Genomic DNA, 19,760 nt, shown 5'->3' on the forward strand with positions numbered 1-19,760 from the left:
GGAGGGGCTGGACTGTGTAGAAAAGGCGCTGCTGATTTTAATATTATAGAAAACGCCGCATTTTACGGCGTCTTTGATACACGGAAGCGCCGTCTGCATGACCTGCCTTCCGTTTCCATCATACACCTTCCGTTTTCACTATACTCTCTCACACATACATACATTCTTCTCTTACATACATATATTTTCTTCTTACATACATTTATAATTTTTAATACTAAATGTATACTTTGAATACGTTTACATAAGAGCAAAATGTATAAATGTGTGCGTAAAAATATATGAATATAAGAGAAAAACGTTAGAATGTGCGCGTTAAAATATGTGAGCACAAGAGGAAAAATGTATGTGTGCGAAAGGAGAATGTGAGTGTGTGTGAAAGGAGAATGTAGTGTGAGAGGAAAAATGTACGTGTGTGAGAGGAAAAATGTATGTGTGCGAAAGGAGAATGTGAGTGTGAAAGGAGAATGTGAGTGTGTGAGAGGAAAAATGTACGTGTGTGAGAGGAAAAATGTACGTGTGTGAGAGGAAAAATGTACGTGTGCGAGAGGAAAAATGTACGTGTGCGAGAGGAAAAATGTACGTGTGTGAGAGGAAAAATGTACGTGTGCGAGAGGAAAAATGTACGTGTGCGAGAGGAAAAATGTATGTCATGTGTGTGCGAAAGGAGAATTGAGTGGAAGAATGTGACGAGGAGAATGTGAGTGTGTGAGAGGAAAAATGTGAGTGTGTGAAGAATGTAAGTGTGTGAGAGGAAATGTAGTGTGTGAGAGGAAAATGACGTGTGTGAGAGGGAAAATGTACGTGTGTGAAAGGAGAATGTGAGTGTGAAAGGAGAAAAATGTATGTGTGCGAGAGGAAAAATGTATGTGTGCGAAAGGAGAATGTGAGTGTGTGTGAAAGGAGAATGTATGTGTGTGAGAGGAAAAATGTACGTGTGTGAGAGGAAAAATGTACTGTGTGAGAGGAAAAATGTATGTGTGTGAGAGGGAAAATGTACGTGTGTGAGAGGAAAAATGTATGTGTTGAAAGGAGAATGTGAGTGTGTGAGAGGAGAATGTGAGTGTGTAGGAGAATTGATGTGTGAAGGAGAATGTGATGTGTGTGAGAGGAAAAATGTACGTGTGTGAGAGGGAAAATGTACGTGTGTGAAAGGAGAATGTGAGTGTGTGAAAGGAGAATGTGAGTGTGTGAGAGTGAAAATGTATGTGTGTGAAAGGAGAATGTGAGTGTGTGAGAGGGAAAATGTATGTGTGTGAAAGGAGAATGTGAGTGTGTGAGAGGGAAAATGTATGTGTGTGAAAGGAGAATATGAGTGTGTGAGAGGAGAATGTGAGTGTGTGAGAGTGCTAGAATGAATTTCGGCTTGTGCGGCCCCTCATACAAAACGGTGCTCATAAATATATATATATATTTTGCAAACAAGTCAATAAGCAGGCTAAATGACCATACAGGTTGATATCTAAATGTTTTACTTCAACTGTGGAATCGAAACTGGGAATCGATAAGAATCGAAATCTATAAGCAGAATCAGAATTGGGATCGATAAAATTGAAACGATTCCCAACCCTACATGGTGGTAATGTGGAATGGGGTTGGTCTGACGCTCAGTATGCTTTGGAGAGATGATGAGGAGACTGAAATGACACATTTCAGGAGACACAGTCCTGCCCTGGAACGGTTATGCAATCTTGAGCACATCAGGAGTTACACGCCTTGATGCGCTTTCTAAGAACCTAAAAGATATTCTGTCGACTGCCTTCTCTTTTTAGCAGATGAAGTTATATTTGCTTCATGCCTTTATCGAACATGACATTGTTGTATAGACACATATTTTGTCAGCATTTGTACCCATGCAGATATGTATTAGTTTAGCTCTGAATAACTGTAAATTTGGAATCTGACAGATTGTCAGATTAAAATGTATCTTAAAAACGGTTGTATAGTTCTGGTGTGAGTTCTAAACAGGTTTTTGGGGTTCTGGAATCGTCAGGTGTCCAAAGTAAAACTACATTATTGCACAATAATTTTATATTCCGATAAGAACTGCAATCTGTTTGGTTGAGCTGCTCAACTTGGCTGAAAATTACAGTAAGTTGGTACCATTAATGGCTTGAATTTGTCCAACCATTAGCACATGTTGAAAAGTTGTTTTGAATGTTTTTGCAATTACTTTTGAATTTTGATGCCTCTACAGGGCTCTAGACTCATTTTTCCAGTGCGACCCACTTTCTCAATTCGTCGCACCAATTTGGTCGCACCTTTTTTATAGTAATCATATAGTAATTTATATATTATTCTGCTATCCACATTCCCCTGCATAACTTGTATATAACACAGTATAATTTGTATATAGCACATCTGTACAAACAATATACTGCCTATTGTCCTTTTGACTAATATTGTCCTTTTTGCCAAATGTGTATTGTCTCTCACATATTTATTTTTTACGTTTTGTTACCTGTGCCTTATCACTTTTTTAACCTGTATGTGCACTGGAAGCTTCTGTCACTACGACGAATTCCTTGTGCATCCAAGCACACTTGGCAATAAAGCTCTTTCTGATTCTGATAAAGACCTTGCATAATGACCTCAGTTGATGAATCGTTCTGTTAATTTGTCACTCTGTCTTTTAAAATAGTCAGCTGTAGACCACTTTATATTTGCGCTTTAACACTTGCGAGCCCAACAAATCCAAAATAAATGCAAAGAAACGTTGTATTTGTTACTTTATACAGTTGTTATTATTTAGTTTTATATTCAAGTTATATATTGGCTATGAAATTATCTGACACAAATATAACCTGTCACTCTTCACAATCCTCATTTATTGTCCTCTTTACATAAAGCTGTAATTTTGCCACTGCCTTCTTTATTTTTACCAATTAAAATTAAATCAAATTAGCTAGCTCAAAACTCAAAAGTAACTCAGAACTTAATTATTATATATGTACTTTACTAAACATTGTCATAAATAAACTTTAAGTAGTCAATACTAAATCTTACTAACCACTCTTGTTAAATGGTGTAAGCATGCTTGTGTTCTGAGGTGTTGTGAGTGACTGACTTGATGGGTTCAGACAGTGAGTCTTGTGAGTTCAGTGTTTGACATACAGTATGAGTTGTTTCAAAAAAATGAATCGGTTCAAATGAGTCATCACGTCGCGAATCGGACATTAGCGGAAATTGACGTGCTTTGTCTTTTTCACAGCTGTTAGGACGTCGCAAAAGATAGAAGTTAACACAGAAAACATTTCATTGGATAGAATTTTTCCTTTATGTCGCCTGCATGTTCAGAACACTTGTCAGGGAAGAAAAGTCAACATGTTTTTGAGCACATTAACACTTCAGGTAAAAATATTCTCAGAATGCGCCACGTGAAACATTGATTCTGACTTCCGACCTTGCTTTTGATTAAAATGTGAGGGAGAGAGACAGTTCAGAAACCAACGTGTTCGACTTCATTAAGTGCTGCACAGAATGATCGGAATATGACATCAATGTTCCGTGAGAGCGTTTTTAAAGCATATGGAGCGCTCTGTCCCGCGATGCTTTTATGCTGTTCGGTCTGCGCAACACCGAATGAAGTCAAACACACACTTTAGTTTGGAGACAGAGGGAGTGCACGAGCTCTCTGCTCGCTCTTTCCTGCACTAATCACAAGCGCGTCATTCTTCACTCGTAAATCACATTAAATGTTAAAATAAATCTTTGGCGGGGCAAAAATTTGTTTTATGCACTCGCACCAATGTGACCCTCTGAAGTTTTATGTCGCACATTATAAAAAAGGTTGCATTTGCGAGCATTTTGGTCGCAGTCTAGAGCCCTGCACTAGTGATGTAGAAAGTACTTCAAATGCTTGTGTTATGAATTACAGTTTGTATGTCTGTGTTATTCCAGTTTATTACATGGCTCGTTGGAATACTTGATTCTGATTGGGCAGTTGCGACATTCCAAGGTCTGTTATTCCCAGATAACAACCGCTCAAACTAATAACACGTGACCGGTACTACTTGTATGTTTAATATCCCTCCGCTCCAACAAAGATTACCGTCTGGCACCATCTTGTTTGTTAGGAACGTTCATAGCCGCTTGGGACTACATCTTTTCGCGGAAGGTTTACGCTTTTAAGATAAAACATTAATAAGCTAATAAAGTTTCAAAAGTTTAAAATGTTTCAAATTCATATTTTTTGTCCAGTTTTTTTTCTCATGTGGCAAGTAGCCGTGTAATAAGCGGGATAATGTTCAAGCAGCCGGTTGTTATCGCGAAATGAGCCCCATCTGTGTGATACAAGACCCTCTGCTTCACGCCGGGTCCTGATCACATTGTCGGGGCTCATTTCTGTGATAACAACCGGCTGCCTGTACATTATCCCTTACTTAACACTCAGCTAAAGCCACAAAGTGGATAACCAAAATCACTGATTAAAAACAAGTCTGTGGAAAAGAGAAGTAAAATCTGCTTCTCTCACTTCTCTTTTCTATTCTTTATACTTTAAGGTGGAGAAAAAATAAGCAAAGCAAATGTGCTTTTTTGTGAACTTGAATACAAATGTTTACAGAAAATAAATTTACTCACCCTCAGGACATCCAAGATGTTGGTCACATTCTTTCTTCAGTTTAAAAAGTTTAGTACGATTTTATTACAATGTTTAAGTTAAAATGTCAATTGATCTATTTTAATTGCATCATCACTGTGCAACTCCAACATGCTCTGGGTTCCTTTCATTTTCACTTTTGCATATTTTCAAATATTTTTGACCATTGCAACTTAAAGGAATAGTTCACCCATAAATGGAAATTCTTTTCATTTACTCACCCTTATGCCATTCCAAACCTGGATGACTTTCTTTTGCACAACACAAACGAAGATATTCTGAAGAATGTTTGTAACAAAACAACATTGACCCCCATTTACTTCCATTTAATTTTTGACTGAACTATCCATTGGTAAAGCTGATGTAAAAGAAAGACACGGTAGACAAAATGACCTTTTTTCAGATTTGCAAAGAGCATTAAAACATTTTGCACATCTACCTAAAACAGAATGCACAAATGCACATTTATTTGTTTACCCAGCACTAGTTATTTATTTCCTCTCATCTCACTGTTGAAGATGAATAAGGTGTTGTCTTGTGTTTTTTACCTCTCATGCTTTGAAGTGCAAGTAAGTATAGGAGTTATGTGGTCAATGTTAGATAGGAAAACCATTAATGCTGTGGTCCAACAAAAGGCTATCAAACACAAAGTTTGTTTGCTTTGTACTTATTCCAGTATAATGCATTTGAGATCACAGAGCAAGAAAGACCCGTTCTGAAAAGCAAATGTTATTCAAAAGATGAGTTTTTGTTTAAACAGTTTAATATCAGCCTGTGATGTTAATGGCTTTTTTCCACGCTGTCTTTGGCTTTCTCTAAGCACTTCTAACAGTGTGTATAAATGTTTTGTATCACAACGCTGCAGTAAAAACACGGAATTTAGAACAAATCGAACATTGTTCCTATTCCAGTGAACTCCCTTTAGGAAAAGAGTAAAATGGGTAACAGCATTTGAGTTCACTGCATCCAAAAGCAAAAGAAAAGTGAAATGTTGAAAATAAATTGAAAAAAGCTTTTATATTTAACCTAATTTTGTTATTACGTATTATGAGAAATAGGGAAGAAACTCTTAACTGTTTTTAGTACAAAACTGATGTGATGTCATAGATGAAGGTATCAACGCTGTTTTGCAGTTTCACACTGTCACTAAAAATAAAGAAAGTGAGACCGAGAGCAAGTTGGATGGTAAACAGACAAGTGGCAGGTGTGACCCAACCTGGGCTTTGCCCTGACATGTAGCCAACAGCGTGTTCTTGGCAGAATGGCATCCCGACACACCCCTCTTTACCCGAGAGAACTTGAACTGCGACGCATACTTGCACATGCTCTATACTTGAAGTCACCTCTGAGACCAAAACTGAACCCCCACATCTAGATTTAAGTACAGATACAGAACGCTGACAAACCACCAAACTAACCGCCACTGTCACCCATTTTACCCACTCATGAGCGTCATTGGACTACTGTGGCGGCAGTCCTGTTAAAGTACACTGTACATTGGCCTGTTTAATGAGTGTAAAATCAGATTTGTCCCACCAATCAGAAGCCATTTAATGAATTTCAGCAGTGACTAGCATGGATACTGCACACAGAGTGACCTGTGTCATGTAGAGATTCATGGGAGTGAGGCTTAAGGGAATGATGTCATGCAGAGGACATGGAGAGGCGGTAAGCGGCGATGGGGAGGCGTCTGTCTTCATTTATTCAGGTCTGGACAGGCTAGTTCTATTATTATGCACTTAGCTCTCTACCCAAACACACAAGGCTGTTTCCTCATGTCACAGGGTTTAAAAAGCATAAAAGATCTGGCCCCTCAAGAAGTAGTTCCACATATATACTTAATATACCAATATACTAATAATACAATACAATATACTGTATTATTTTTATTATTTTTTAACCCACAAAATTTTGGCAATAAAGCTCTTTCTGATTCTGATTCACAATATTATATCTCAATATTGTTTTATTATTATCATTTTTTGGGGACGAAAAAAGATTAACTGACACAGTTTAATGCAAATGTAATACATAAGCTAAGAATATAAGATGTAAGGTCTTTATTCTTCAGTCTATAGTATTTTTGTAGCTGTATTATTGCCTGTTGTTAAATTGTTTAAAAGAATATGAAACAGACTCTTTTTGACTGAAATGTATATAGACGTGGTGTGGACGTGGGAATGTTACAAATTCTTAAAAATATACATGCTTTAAATTGTGTGTGTGTGTGTATATGCTGTAAATATTTTGTTTGTATTTTATGCAATATTGTGTCCCTGTTGCTGCTTTTTTTCAGCACTTTATCACGTGCCTTGCACTTTTCATATACATTATATTGAATGCAGGTGGCCTTTACATGCCTGTGAACCTGCTCATCAGGTAAACCTTTGTAATGAGCTCATATATGACATACTACACACAGCGCATAGTCATGATGGAGAGACTTTGGCAGGCAAACGCGATCATGTCCTGGTTATTCCGTCTCTGAACGATCTCACACTTACAAATGATCCAACTGTCAGTTCTCTCGCGCTCTCCAGCTCTGGTCTCCTTAGAGACCGCCGATATACCTCGTGCTGCCTTCTAACGTTCACAAATACTGAATCATCTCAACTGTCACATACCAGTGGGTGAAATGTCCTGAAAATGAGATCATGGTATTTTTAAAGGATTTTGGATAGAGTTGTATTTATAACACATTTAGCAGTGTGGGAAGCATTTATGTGGGAACAATAGAGTTTTTCACTTTTAGAGTTGTTTGTGGATTTGGCTGACAACTCCGCTAAGAATAATATTGTATTTCAAAGAATAATGCCCAGTGTTTGTAAACTGAACTATTCAATATTTATTAAAGGGATACTTTACCAGCAAATCAAAATTCCCCCATGTTTTACTTTTAAGGCATCCTAACTGAATATGGTTTTCTTCTTGAAGAATAATGCAGTCGGAGTTATAATATCACGTATCATTTTACTTCCAAGCGGTAGAATGGGAGTGAATAGGGGTTGACTTTTTGTAGCTCCAAAAAGTGCATCCATCCATCAAAGAACTGCTCGACACGGCTCCGTGGTCTTAACAAAAGTCTTCTGAAGTGAATAGATGCGTTTGTTTAAGAGAAATATCCGTATTGACAGCGCTATTAACGCCAATGTCCAGTTTCCGTCATCTCTCGAATACGTGTGAACCAGAGGCTTGTTTTTCCAGCAGATGCCACAGGCGTGTCGTAAGTTCTGGTGACGAACGCTAAATTTTTTGTTTTGTTCCAATAGGATAGCGTCTACACTGGCTGGAGCTTTCGTCACTGTCATTTGCTGGAAAAACAAGCCTCTGGTTCACGCGCATTTTCACATTGCAACTTAAAGTAATAGTTCACCTATAAATGGAAATTCTTTCATCATTTACTCACCCTGATGCCATTCCAAACCTGGATGACTTTTTTATGGACAATACAAACAAAGATATTTTGAAGAACGTTTGAAACAAAACAGGAAAATAGCGAAGTCCACAACACAACTGTAATGATAATGATACAGAGAACAATATCAACAATACATTATTTATCTAATACTCGCATAATTACTGAAAAATCAAGCAAAATCGAAAGGGACACATTAAAGCTGTCTGCTCTTTGTGAGGGTCTTTGTGGTTTCAGAGCTCTTGAGATAGAAGACTGAAACACTGTGCATGTCCAGATGCTCCAGAAAGCAACAGTCTCATTGTGCACTCCATCCGAAATATAGCGCAAGCTAATGCGTATGGAATTTCAGGCATGAGAAAACTTTGCAACCTTGCAAACCGATGCATTCGCAGTACTTGCGACTTGTGCTGTTTTGCAACAACAGCAAGAGATCACGGTCTAGCGTAGCATGACATTTTTGCATTACATTATTTATTTCTGTCTCTCTGTTGTCGTTGCGCCCGTTTTACGTCAATTATACGCAGAGAGACTGACCACTTAGTGATTCAGTTCAGCTGGCATTCCCCTATATTTGGGCCTCAATGGTGTCTCTGTCAAGCCAAGACAGTGACACTGTGGCCCTATGCCTTTGTATGCATCACACTTGTGTGTGTGTGTGTGTGTGTGTGTGTGTGTGCGTGTGCGTGTGCGTGTGTGCGTGTGCGTGTGCGTGTGTGTGCGTGCGTGTGAGGCAGACAGCAGCTGCCACACTTGGAGGGGCCTCTTCAATTTAGTCCCACCCTGTCCCCACTCCCTCTGTCTCCTTATACACAGACACGTTTATTTTACATACTCCTCCTGGACCTGAAGGACTTTCAGGAGGACATTCGAGAAGATCACTGTGCAGCTCAACTAGTCTTGGTTGTTGTTTAAACTGGTCTGGGGACAATTTGCATGTCTTCAGACTTTAAGTGTTCTCAGATGCAAGTCCGTCTTGTAGGTTTTTGGAAAGTAGTGCATCTCCTGTTCTTCTTAAGATCAGTCTTCATCTGAGAGTCTTTGGCTTTATGAGCTGTCGTTGGTCTCTGGCATCAAACAGAATGGAAGAAACACTCGCAACAGGTGGCTGAACACTACACGCCCTGTGTCTGTGCATTCGGGAGCCGGGACTCAAGGTAGGATTGAATCGAGTTGAGTTGGATGGCTGGATGGGTGTCATGTGGGAGTGTTTTTGTCTGAAATGGGGACATCTTGCTCTGGTAACAAAGGAGAGTGTGTTGGAGAGATACCACAGTTTGTGTGTGTGTAAGTGACGGAGAGAGATAGAAGAAGTTGGAAATTGGAGAGTGGCACTCATGCCTTATTCAGCATGCCACTCTTCTCAAAAATAAAAATATTCTCCTCCGATATGGAACAAATTTGACACCTTTACTGCAGATGCTACGGCTCAAAAGTCCAGTTATACTCATTTTTCAATATTATAAAACACTATGGCGTAGACACAATTTTTTTAAGTTGACTATTTCTAATCTAATGGAATTTTATTGATAGTTACTTCCCCCACTTTTCTGCATTCTTCTTTTATGACTAGATTTCTCTTGAATGTTCACTTAAGCCATTCTCTTGAAGATGTTGTGTTCTGTTTGTGTCAGTGCATGGATGTAAGATGATCCGTGCAGCAGGTTAGCTGGGTCTCTCTCATGCCAGTAAACATAGGCGGGCACACACTATCTGTGTAACTTGAGCTGCAAGTGCTTTGTTTTGAAGCAGCGGTTAGCGTCTAAGAGCTTTCTGTGTTGGTTTATTCACAGCAGACAAACAAAGCTAATGCTGGTGATTGTAAAGCTTGTGATGTCAGACTCTATCTGTGGATTTTTTTTAATCTATTACAATATACTGTGTTGCAATAAAACGGCATAGAGGTTTCCAAACTCATGGGTGGCATGGTGCTGTGATGATACTTCATGGAAATTTAGGTCACATCACACAGTCAGGTCTATCATGCTGATCAGTTCATGAGTGTCATGTTGTGTGCGTTCGTGTGTGTGTATTTGGTTTGGCATTGCGGGGCTGTTGCCTCTTGTGCTGTGTGGTGGTATCCAGAGGGTATGAGCTTGGCTCTCTAACAAAGGGAACCCTGTGGATGGAAAAAACAGCTGAGAGGGGAGGGGGGGTAAAATACAGCATGGTTGATTCGTCTTTCAAACCTGATGGTAAAAAATAAACAACAACACAGATTAAGCATTCCTGGCAGTCTGGTTAGTTACATGATGGAAGCCTGTGATCTGTTCCTGTTATCTTGTTTATGACAAGAGTTCTGTTGTGTGCAGATCTAAGGAAAACTGTTTTTTTGGGGGGGGAAACAAAACCTTTGGCTCTGATTAGGTTTTAAACTGTATGTCTATATAACAAATAACATTGTTTGAATGTTTTTTCTTACGTTTTTTTGAAATACCTTTTTCTGATTGGTCAATTATGGCAATAAGCCATCAAGTACCAATGACTGCTTAAGCCCATTGCACATTGAGTCCGAAATTTGCGTCCGAAATTTCCACGCGTTAAAAAATAAATACGACCTCACGTTGTGTCAATCACATTTACACACTGCCTCCGATATTTTCGTCCGTCATAAAAAAATTCGGACCAGGTTCGATTTTCTGCGTTTTTCGCATCCGTCAAGCATTTTGAGTGGCCTTTTTTAACAATTCAGAGACACAGTACAAACGAGAGCCAAATACGAAAAAAACGCATACGACAATTTCGGACTGTATGTGCAAAGACCTTTAAGCAGAGCGTTTTCCATGGCCACATATTGGTGCTACATTCATGTCTTTTGTATCACTCTATGGTATATCTTAAGTTATATTCAAGTTATTTTGTAGTAAGGGGTAGTGAGGTGCTTTTTGGAGGACTTGAGCATTCATTCATAGTAAGCATAATATTTTCAGTGTAACTCAATGTTACCTAATCAATTTAAAAAGTAACCTGGAATGCAGATAGCACTGTCAAATCGATTAATTATGATTAATCAATAATCATCGCATGCTCCTTCTCCTGCTCTCCTTGCTGCAGCGTGGTCGTGCCGCATGCTTTTCCGGTAGAATTGTCCAATAAGGGACTAAGAAAAATGGTTACGAAACAGTTTTATATGTTAAAAAAAAAAACTTTCCTAAACCTGTGCAATCGCTGGGGGGGTGGATCGAGCACAGAAATACTAGGTAGAACGCCCAACTCGTTTTTTGACAAGTTGACCATGTTAAGCATGATAAGACAGCACATTTAACATTGTAAAGAAGTCAGAATGCGTGAAACACCGTTCACGGCCACTTTAAATATAAACAAGCATGTTTGTGTATGTATACGTATTTATGTTGTGTGTGTATATATATATACGCCACACACACATATATTATATAAACACAAACATTTATTTTGTAATCAAAAAATAAAGCTTTGCGAAAGCTTTAAGCTAATATAAAAGTGCTTTACTGTAAACTAAACCCTGACAGGGTGATTGAGAATGGAGGGGTCTTGTAGGTTTGTTAAACACATGCACACTGAAAAGAGATCTGACTGTAATGACCGTCTGACCCCTTAGTTTTAAATGGGAAAAAATATTTTCAAGCTGTAATTGGCAGTTACCTCTTTTAGACCGAGTGCTTTGCATACTTTTGGAGTGTTTGCGGGGGGGACTGTTTAACACCAAAGTGTGTCTGTAGAGAGTTTAGCCAGTATCTCCAGGCAGAGTTTTGAAAGGAGTCTGGCCAGAAGGAGCTGGACAGAACCCACAGTGTCCACTTCATGGGGCTGGATCAACAGGATCAAATGCCACAAAATGGCCTGCAATGATTTTTCTGGGTCTGAAACACAGATTTACACAAAATATTTTAGCACAAAACAGAATGTATCAATTTATCAAAACAAAAAATAGGAATATTTAATTACAGAACTTTGTTTGAACGTGCGACGCTATATGCAACATGACTCATGGTTGCTGTCTCTTCTTTCAGGCATGGAAGAAGCGATGGTTTGTTCTGCGCAGTGGGAGGCTGACAGGAGACCCAGACGTGCTGGAGTATTACAAGAATGACCATACCAAGAAGCCCATCCGCGTGATTGATCTGAATCTGTGCGAGCAGGTGGACGCCGGTCTCACCTTCAACAAGAAGGACCTGGAGCACAGTTTCATCTTCGACATCAAGACCATCGACCGGATTTTCTACCTAGTGGCCGACACTGAAGAGGAGATGAACAAGTGGGTCCGTTGCATCTGTGACATCTGTGGCTTCAACCCTACCGATTCAGAAGGTAAATCACATATAAACCGCAAAAACATTTTGCTTACTGATGGACACTTTAAAGGGGTCATATGGCGCGAATACGTGTTTTTCTGTGTCTTTGGTGTGTTATAAGTTGCCCATGCATGTATTAGACACGTAAAATTGCAAAAATTCAAGTGTCGGAACAAAAGATGCATTCTATCTAAAAGCAAATGCTCACCCAGACCTGCCTGAAACGCCTCGTGTAACCACACCCCCACAAATCTACGTCAGTTCGTGGTATGATTTGACTAAGACCGCCCAAATGTATACGCAAGTAAGGTGGGCGTACCTGTCAGTACAATTGCTTTGGAACCTGATGTTCCAAATATGGTAAGAGGCGTCACATTTCCGTCACACGCTTACAGTATTCGGCCAATCACTACGCACTGGTTAACTGGCCAATCATAGCACACCTCGCTTTTCAGAGCGATGAGCTTTGTAAAAAATCTGTGCGTTTCAGAGAGGCGGGGCAAAGAGGAGATACAAACATGCACGGTATGTGGAAAATACAGCGCTTTTGAACCTTAAATCGTGTATATACTTTGCCTTACATCTAAAACAAACGATAATATTCGTTTTAGCAGTGTCATATGATCCCTTTAACAAATTATGTTTAACAGCAGGATATATGTAAACTAAATATACATGTTAAACTAAACTAAACTTGTCTGAAGTGTCCAGTGTCTGACAAATCCATGTCATAGTTTTTTTTGCACTCTCTGGTGTGTCCTCTTAGGATCGACTCTGTCAATGCATTCACTGTTCTGTATTGATCTCAAATGTATTCACTTACTGTGTTCCTTTTAGATCTCATGTGAAGCTCTGATGCTTGTGAATACTGTTTGTAAATGATGCATTTACTGTGGTGAATGATGCTGATGTTGGTTACCACTAAATTGCTTAGTGTGTTTGGGCTACTGCTGAGGTAGTGGGTTGTAAGCTCTACATCTGGCTTTCATTTCCTTCAGTTTTTGTTGCTTAATTTTCTGGAAACAGTAGATGACATTTTTGGGAAACAGTGGAAAAATGGCTTCTGGATTGTTGTAAGCTACAGTCAAGCACCAGTGACTTGTTATTTAAAATGTCTATAAATCATAGTAACTTGGTGTATGTGAATTTGACAATGTTGGATAGTACACCTTAAAATGTGTTCGAAAATGTAAGTTTAATCTGCACTACTTTATGACTTGCTGATGTTATTGTAGGCCACTTCTGGAAGTTTGTAACTGACAAGCATAATGAGTGAATATTAATTGTGCAGACATTGCTAGAAATTAAATGAATGTTGAATTTGTAATGTGAAATGTATTCCCAATACCTTGTTTTTTTTACCATATCAACAGCGTACCAGGCCGTATCCAACAGTTAATTTTGTCTGTTGTGAGACACCTACCGGCCTGCCATTATTAGCAACCAATATTAACTGACAATACAAATGTGCAGGGGGGATTTTCCAGGGCTTGGATGAATCAGCAGCATGTCTTGACAAACACCAGTGAGGGTGGGGAGAGAGAATGAGGAAAGGAGGAAAATAAAAATAGTAAAGAGCCCGAAAGAGACAAAGTGGCCCTGACAGCCTCGAGCCGCCTGCACTAAGAGAGTCAAATGCACCCAGTGAGTGAGTGGGTGTGTGTGGGTGTCAAAGTGTGCTCGCAAGCTATGTGTTTGTGTGAGTTTCAGCAGATAACTGAAAGCAGAGATTTGTACAAAAACATGCGTAACCAACCCCGATAACCGCACTACTGTGACCTTGAGAGGAGGCTGTTCAAAGAGAAATAGAAATAAGAATAAAGTCAAAGATGTACAAAAGCTCATTTAAAAGACTGTGGACAAAAACAAACACACAACTGAGATTCAGCCAGGACTGGATTAGTGGCATCTTGTGTTCAGGGTTCCTCTTTATGTACTTCTGTACTTTCACATGGCCTGTTTAGGTGGCTGTCCTTAACCTGGTTTGTTCCTTTAAAAACAATGATTTTAAGCTCAAAAACATGAACATCTTCGCTCCACATGTTTTATCCAAACACAATCCCAACAATTAAGGAATCGGTTTTGTAAAAGGCAGCCAGAAGCTTTGGCAGAAAAGAACAACAAATTGTCAAGGTTCTTTAGCTAAAGGGGTTTAATACAACTTATTAACTGTTTTAAATCAAATTGAGTGTTAATTGCGTTTTGGTCCATCTCTATTGGCTTTGAAGTCAAATGTGGACAAAACCTTGTACTACTTGAGTTTGGCTATTCCAAGAATTTTAATGGGTGCAAATCATATTGGCACACCATAGTAATACGTTCTATAGAGCTTCCAAATTTCTTAAGGCAGCTTGTTAACAGCATTTTTTGTTGTTGGTGTTGTTGCTTAATGCCAATGTGCAACTTGAAGTCCATATAGAAAAGTCAATTTTCTGGCGTTAAAGAACTTGACTGGCCTGCACAAAGCCTGGACGCAAACCCTGCATTACTGAACATTTAACTTCAAAACATGACAGGAAACATTAACCTTTAAAACAGCTTCCACAATTTTGGAAAGACTGTCGCTGGATGTTGGAACATGGATGCAGAGATTTGATCCCATTTAGACAAAAGAGCATCAGGGAGGTCACAGACTGATGTGGGGTAATGGGGTTTGGCTTGCAGTAAGTGTTTCATTTCATCCCAGAGGGGTTTAGGTTCAGTGGGGTTGTTTGCAGGCTAGTCATTTTTTTTCCACTCTTGACTCTTTCACTATGCTGTATAAGTGCAGTTTTCGAGACAATTGTAATTGGTCCGTACATGGATGATTTGAGAAGTGGGACACATTTGATCTGTAGTTTTTCTCAAAGTGTGCGATTAAGTTCTCCTCTCTCACTCCTCCATGTTTTTTTCCAGACCCGGCAAAGGTGTCTCACCAAGCAGGTGTGGCAGGAGGTCTGGTGGTGGATGTGTCCCCGAATGTTGGCCTGGGGGGAGTTGTGGGGGCTTCTGCACTGGCTAACATGCCCCCTCCCTACCAGCCCGTCAACGTCAGACACCTGGAGTCCTCCTCCAGTCAGGATGCCCCTCCGGACTACTTGTTGCTGGTCAACTGTGAGACCAAGAAACCTGAGCTGAACAGGTAAGACGCCGAGTAAGGGGATAGTATAATTGGTTAATACGAGTAAGTAGTTTATGAAGTTGGTAAACTGAGAAGTTAGGGTGGGCTTTTTTGGTGACAATAGAAATATAGCATCACAGGTGTGATTATATGGGTTAATAGCTTTGACTGTTATATTTCAAACATTCACAGTTCTACTGTTATTGTTTTGAGTCTTTTGTTTTTAGCTCAAGTGGATTTGTAATGTCAAGCAGCTGTTTTTTCGCTTGGATTTTCTTTTGTTATGAATCATCTCAGCTTTTGTTTTGCATATGTTCGGTTTGCAAATTAAGTAAATATTTGCATTAATACATGTAATATGTAAAACATTTTGGGATTAAAGTAATAGTTCACCATTAGTTTCTGTCATCATTTACTCACTCTCTTGTAATTTCAAACCTGAACGACTTTCTTCCGCAGAACACAAAGAAGATATTTTGAACAATGTTGTTAACTGGCCTTCATTGACTTGCATTGGTTTTGTGTCCATACAATAGAAGTGAATGGGTGCTGGCACTCTACGGTTACCAACTATCTTCAGCGTACTATGCACCATGCACCACAGTACAACAATGCAATTTCGCATTACGTTATTTAAATACATCAATGAGCAAAATATCTTCCAGAACGTCATCAGAGCGCTTTTTAAGTAGATTGCATAACTATGATTTGTTATATCCGCCTGCTTCATGCTCTTTTAGATCTACGTAGTACAAGTTATGAATAAAAAGCCATCGTGCTTTGAATGATACGAAGTCACTAAAGGGTTAACTCACCATAGGAGAGAGTGACTGACTTGTGATGCGAATCGCTTTTCTCTCACACATAAGCAATATAAGCATATAACATGATGTCTATGTAGTTTTATGTTTTTTCAGAAGGTGATGACAGTGGGTTTCAGACAGTACACTGATAGCGTAATGCGATCGTTTTCCACTCCTTCATATGTAATAAAAGCATTTAAGATCTACTTGTATTATAAATCCTTTAAATGTGCTGTTGTGGTTTTGGCCAAAAAACTCCTGGCAAAGGTGTTTTAAAAAGTCATGTCGACTGGTTAAACATTAGACACCACTTTAAAGGTAAAAGTGTTACTTTTTTCTGTCAATCCATGTGGATTTTGTCCGTAAAGAATGCACTGTCGCTTTAAGTGAGCGTGAGCAGCACAGCAAAAATAGACTCCGTGCCGAAATGATCGCTGCACTGCTGCTTACACGCCACTTCTGCTCCGCGAGCATGCGCTGCTTACGTGTGCGGTATGAATGCTCACATCTGTAAACATGTGCGCCGAAAAAAATATGCGCTGCTTACGCACTGCTTGCGCACTGCTGACGCGTGCTGTGTGAAACGGCAGTAAGATGTCGTCAGGTTTTTGCTTTTTTGTCGAATGAGATAACATATTTACAAAACACGCTCTGTAGAGCAGTTTGTCCATTCAGGGCTACTGTAGAAACAACATGGCAAATTCCATGCAAGGGGACACACGATGTATGTAAATAGAAATGGCTCATTCTAAGGTAATAAAAACATAACACTTCATTATGTAAGGTCTTTGTACACCTCTGAAGACATAGTAATGTGTATTATATTGCATTTCTGTCAGTAGATTCTGCAAAGAATTGCACGTTGGACCTTTGAGACTAATTTGCATTGAGATTTCGTGACGTCCAAAGTTACTTGCAAGCAGCATTGATATGATTATGATGCTCTGCTTTTTTGTACATGTACAGCATAGTGCCTAAATTTGTTGGTTATGAATACACTTGTCATTTGTTTTGTGTGTATTATTTATCTAATAGTCTTTATGTGCATGGATATCTCTGCAGGGCTCATGGCGACTGTTCCAAGTCTACCTCCTCCGAACCCGACTGTAACGACAACCTCCCTTCCCACTGCACGCCCACATCCGCTTCCTCCTCCAAGCACGCCTCTGTCAACGGCTTCTTTCCTTCCCATCATGCCGCTGTGCTCTATGACTCCCCTCCTTCGCGCGGGCAGTCTTTGTCGGCCGATTCGCAGGGTCTTTACCACCTGCCCCGAAGTTACTCTCAGGACACTGTGCTGCTGCCGAAGTCTGCGTCCTCCCCACATGCTCCCGATGGCGACTTTGGTGAACTCTATGTGTTTAACACGCCTGCTCGCAAACCCTCTATAGAGACCCAGTTTGGGACCTTGTTGGTCAGTTACGATATTCCACCCACACCTGGAAGCAACAGCACCTACCAGATTCCGCGGACGGCTGGGGTGGAGACCGTTTCGGGAGCCACAGACGTGGTACCACCTCCTCGTCCGCCCAAGCCTTCACTAACCGCGGGATTGATTCCACCTGAACGGTCGCCCACAGACACGTATGTGGTACCGCGGTCTGTGTCTGAGACCGATGGGAATTACTGTGTGCCCTCTGGTTCAGGAGGGAACAAAACACTGAGGAGCAACACCATTGGTACAGTGGATTCATCACGCCTCCGTAGGGGTAGGGGCTGATTGGGAATCTCGCTCACCTGTGCTATTTTAGCTTGATTGTGAAAGGGATAGTTCACCCCAATGTAAAAAATTCTCATCACTTACTTATGCTCATGTCGTTCATGACCTATATATGACTCTTTCTTCTGGGCAACTCAAATGAAGATATTTTGAGAACTGTCTCAGAGGTTTTGTGCTCATGCAATATAAGTAAATGGGGCCTATGGTATTTGGTTACCAACGTTCTTTAAAATATCTTCTTTTGTGTTCTGCAGAAGAAAGAAAGTCATTCAGGTTTAGCTAAAGAAGTCTGCAGTTAGATATTTAGATATATGTATGCATCCTGCAAAATCGCAAGAAAATAAGGTTCAGCATAAATTTGAGAAATTTGCCAGTTTCAATCCCAAATATGTCATTTACTTACTTTGTATAAACAAAATATTTGTGTTTGCAGTGCAAAGGGGATAGATTTGATTCCCAGGTAACACGCATACCGATAAGACAGATAGATTGCATTTGTAAGACATAGAGGTGTAGGTTGAGGGCCCTGTAAGGTAGCTTTGGATAAAAGCTAAAATAGTGTAAAGATATTACATATGTAATTTAATAGCTACGGTGCAGTTTCATGGTGGTTTTGTTTTGTCATTGTCAATTTTCATCCTGTTTTCATCTCAATGAGCCAGAAGGATTCACATGTACATTAAAAAGCACTTACATATGACCTATGTTTCCCAGGCAACCAAAATCTTGAATTTATTTAACATCTCTTATTGTTTGGATCATTGAAAGTGAAAGTTGTTTGTGCAGTTGCGGCAGGTTGTTATGAGTGGCTCCCTCTAGTGTTGTTTAATGGTATTGTGTGAGGTGGTTTTACAGTTAGGTCCATAAATATTTGGATAGAAGCACATTTTTTGTTATTTTAGCTGTGTATCAAAGTGTATTCAAGTTACAGTTTAATAATGGTTATTGCCTTAAAGCACACACTCTCAGATTTATTTAGAGTGTATTCACATCCAGATTAGTTGAAGGATTTAGGAATTACAGCTCTTTAATATGAAGCTCCCCCCTTTTTCAAGGGACCTAATGTAATTAGACAGTTGAATCAAAAGCTGTTTTATTCACAGGTATGGGCTTTTCCTTAAATAATTTCTTCATAAATGAAGCGTGTTAAAGGTGTGGAGTTGATTCTATGGAAGCTGTTGCTGTGAACCCACATCATGGGGTTCAGGGAGATCTCCATGCAAGTGAAACAGACCATAGTTAGATTTCAAAAACACAACAAATCCATCAGAAAGATGCCAGGAAGATTAAGAGCGGCCAAATCAACAATTTGGTACATTCTGAGAAAAAAACAACACACTACTGAGCTCAGCAACAAAACATTCCTGGGCGTGGAGGATGATGACATTATCCTCTCCATGATAAAGAAAAACACCTGCACAACGTCCAGACATGTTAAGAATTAATCCGGATGCTTCTGTCTTCTGTTACATCACCAAAAAACACCAGTGATGGAGTCACACTGCCTGAACACTATTTTACTGAAGATGTTGTCTGCTCATATCATGAGATATTCCAAGCCTTCTCCATATCTTTTATTCTTTTTAGTCATATGCAGGGTGAAATTAATTTGATCTCTCCAAAAAAAAGCTTTTTTAAAACAAATAGCTAGTTCAGCTATTTTAGAAGTCTAATCTACCCATCCTATTCTTGAGGCTTTTTGCACCTTATTGTGAACCCTCTGTATTTTTCCATGTATTGTCTTGATTGTTTTGATTGACAAACATTGACATGTTTACCTCTTGGAGAGTGTTCTTCACTTGTCTGGAAGTTGTGAAGGTGTTTTTCTTTATCACCACAACCACTTTT

The 19,760-nt window shown here is 39.5% G+C and overlaps 1 protein-coding gene across 7 annotated transcripts in view; it reads left to right on the forward strand.

Moving 5' to 3' along the window:
* Positions 1-19,760, forward strand: part of gab1 (GRB2-associated binding protein 1) — a 117,086-nt gene that overhangs the window by 87,534 nt on the left and 9,792 nt on the right. For 6 of the 7 annotated variants that reach the window (XM_057330943.1, XM_057330944.1, XM_057330941.1 and 3 more), the window contains exons 3-5: positions 12,008-12,305; positions 15,185-15,410; positions 17,255-17,901. In XM_057330943.1, the coding sequence (XP_057186926.1) occupies positions 12,008-12,305; positions 15,185-15,410; positions 17,255-17,901 (1,171 nt within the window). The remainder of the gene's footprint in view (positions 1-12,007; positions 12,306-15,184; positions 15,411-17,254; positions 17,902-19,760) is intronic. The other variant, XM_057330939.1, reaches the window with a different exon arrangement.

The sequence above is a fragment of the Triplophysa rosa genome, linkage group LG4, assembly GCF_024868665.1.
Source record: "Triplophysa rosa linkage group LG4, Trosa_1v2, whole genome shotgun sequence".
Lineage (NCBI taxonomy): Eukaryota > Metazoa > Chordata > Actinopteri > Cypriniformes > Nemacheilidae > Triplophysa > Triplophysa rosa.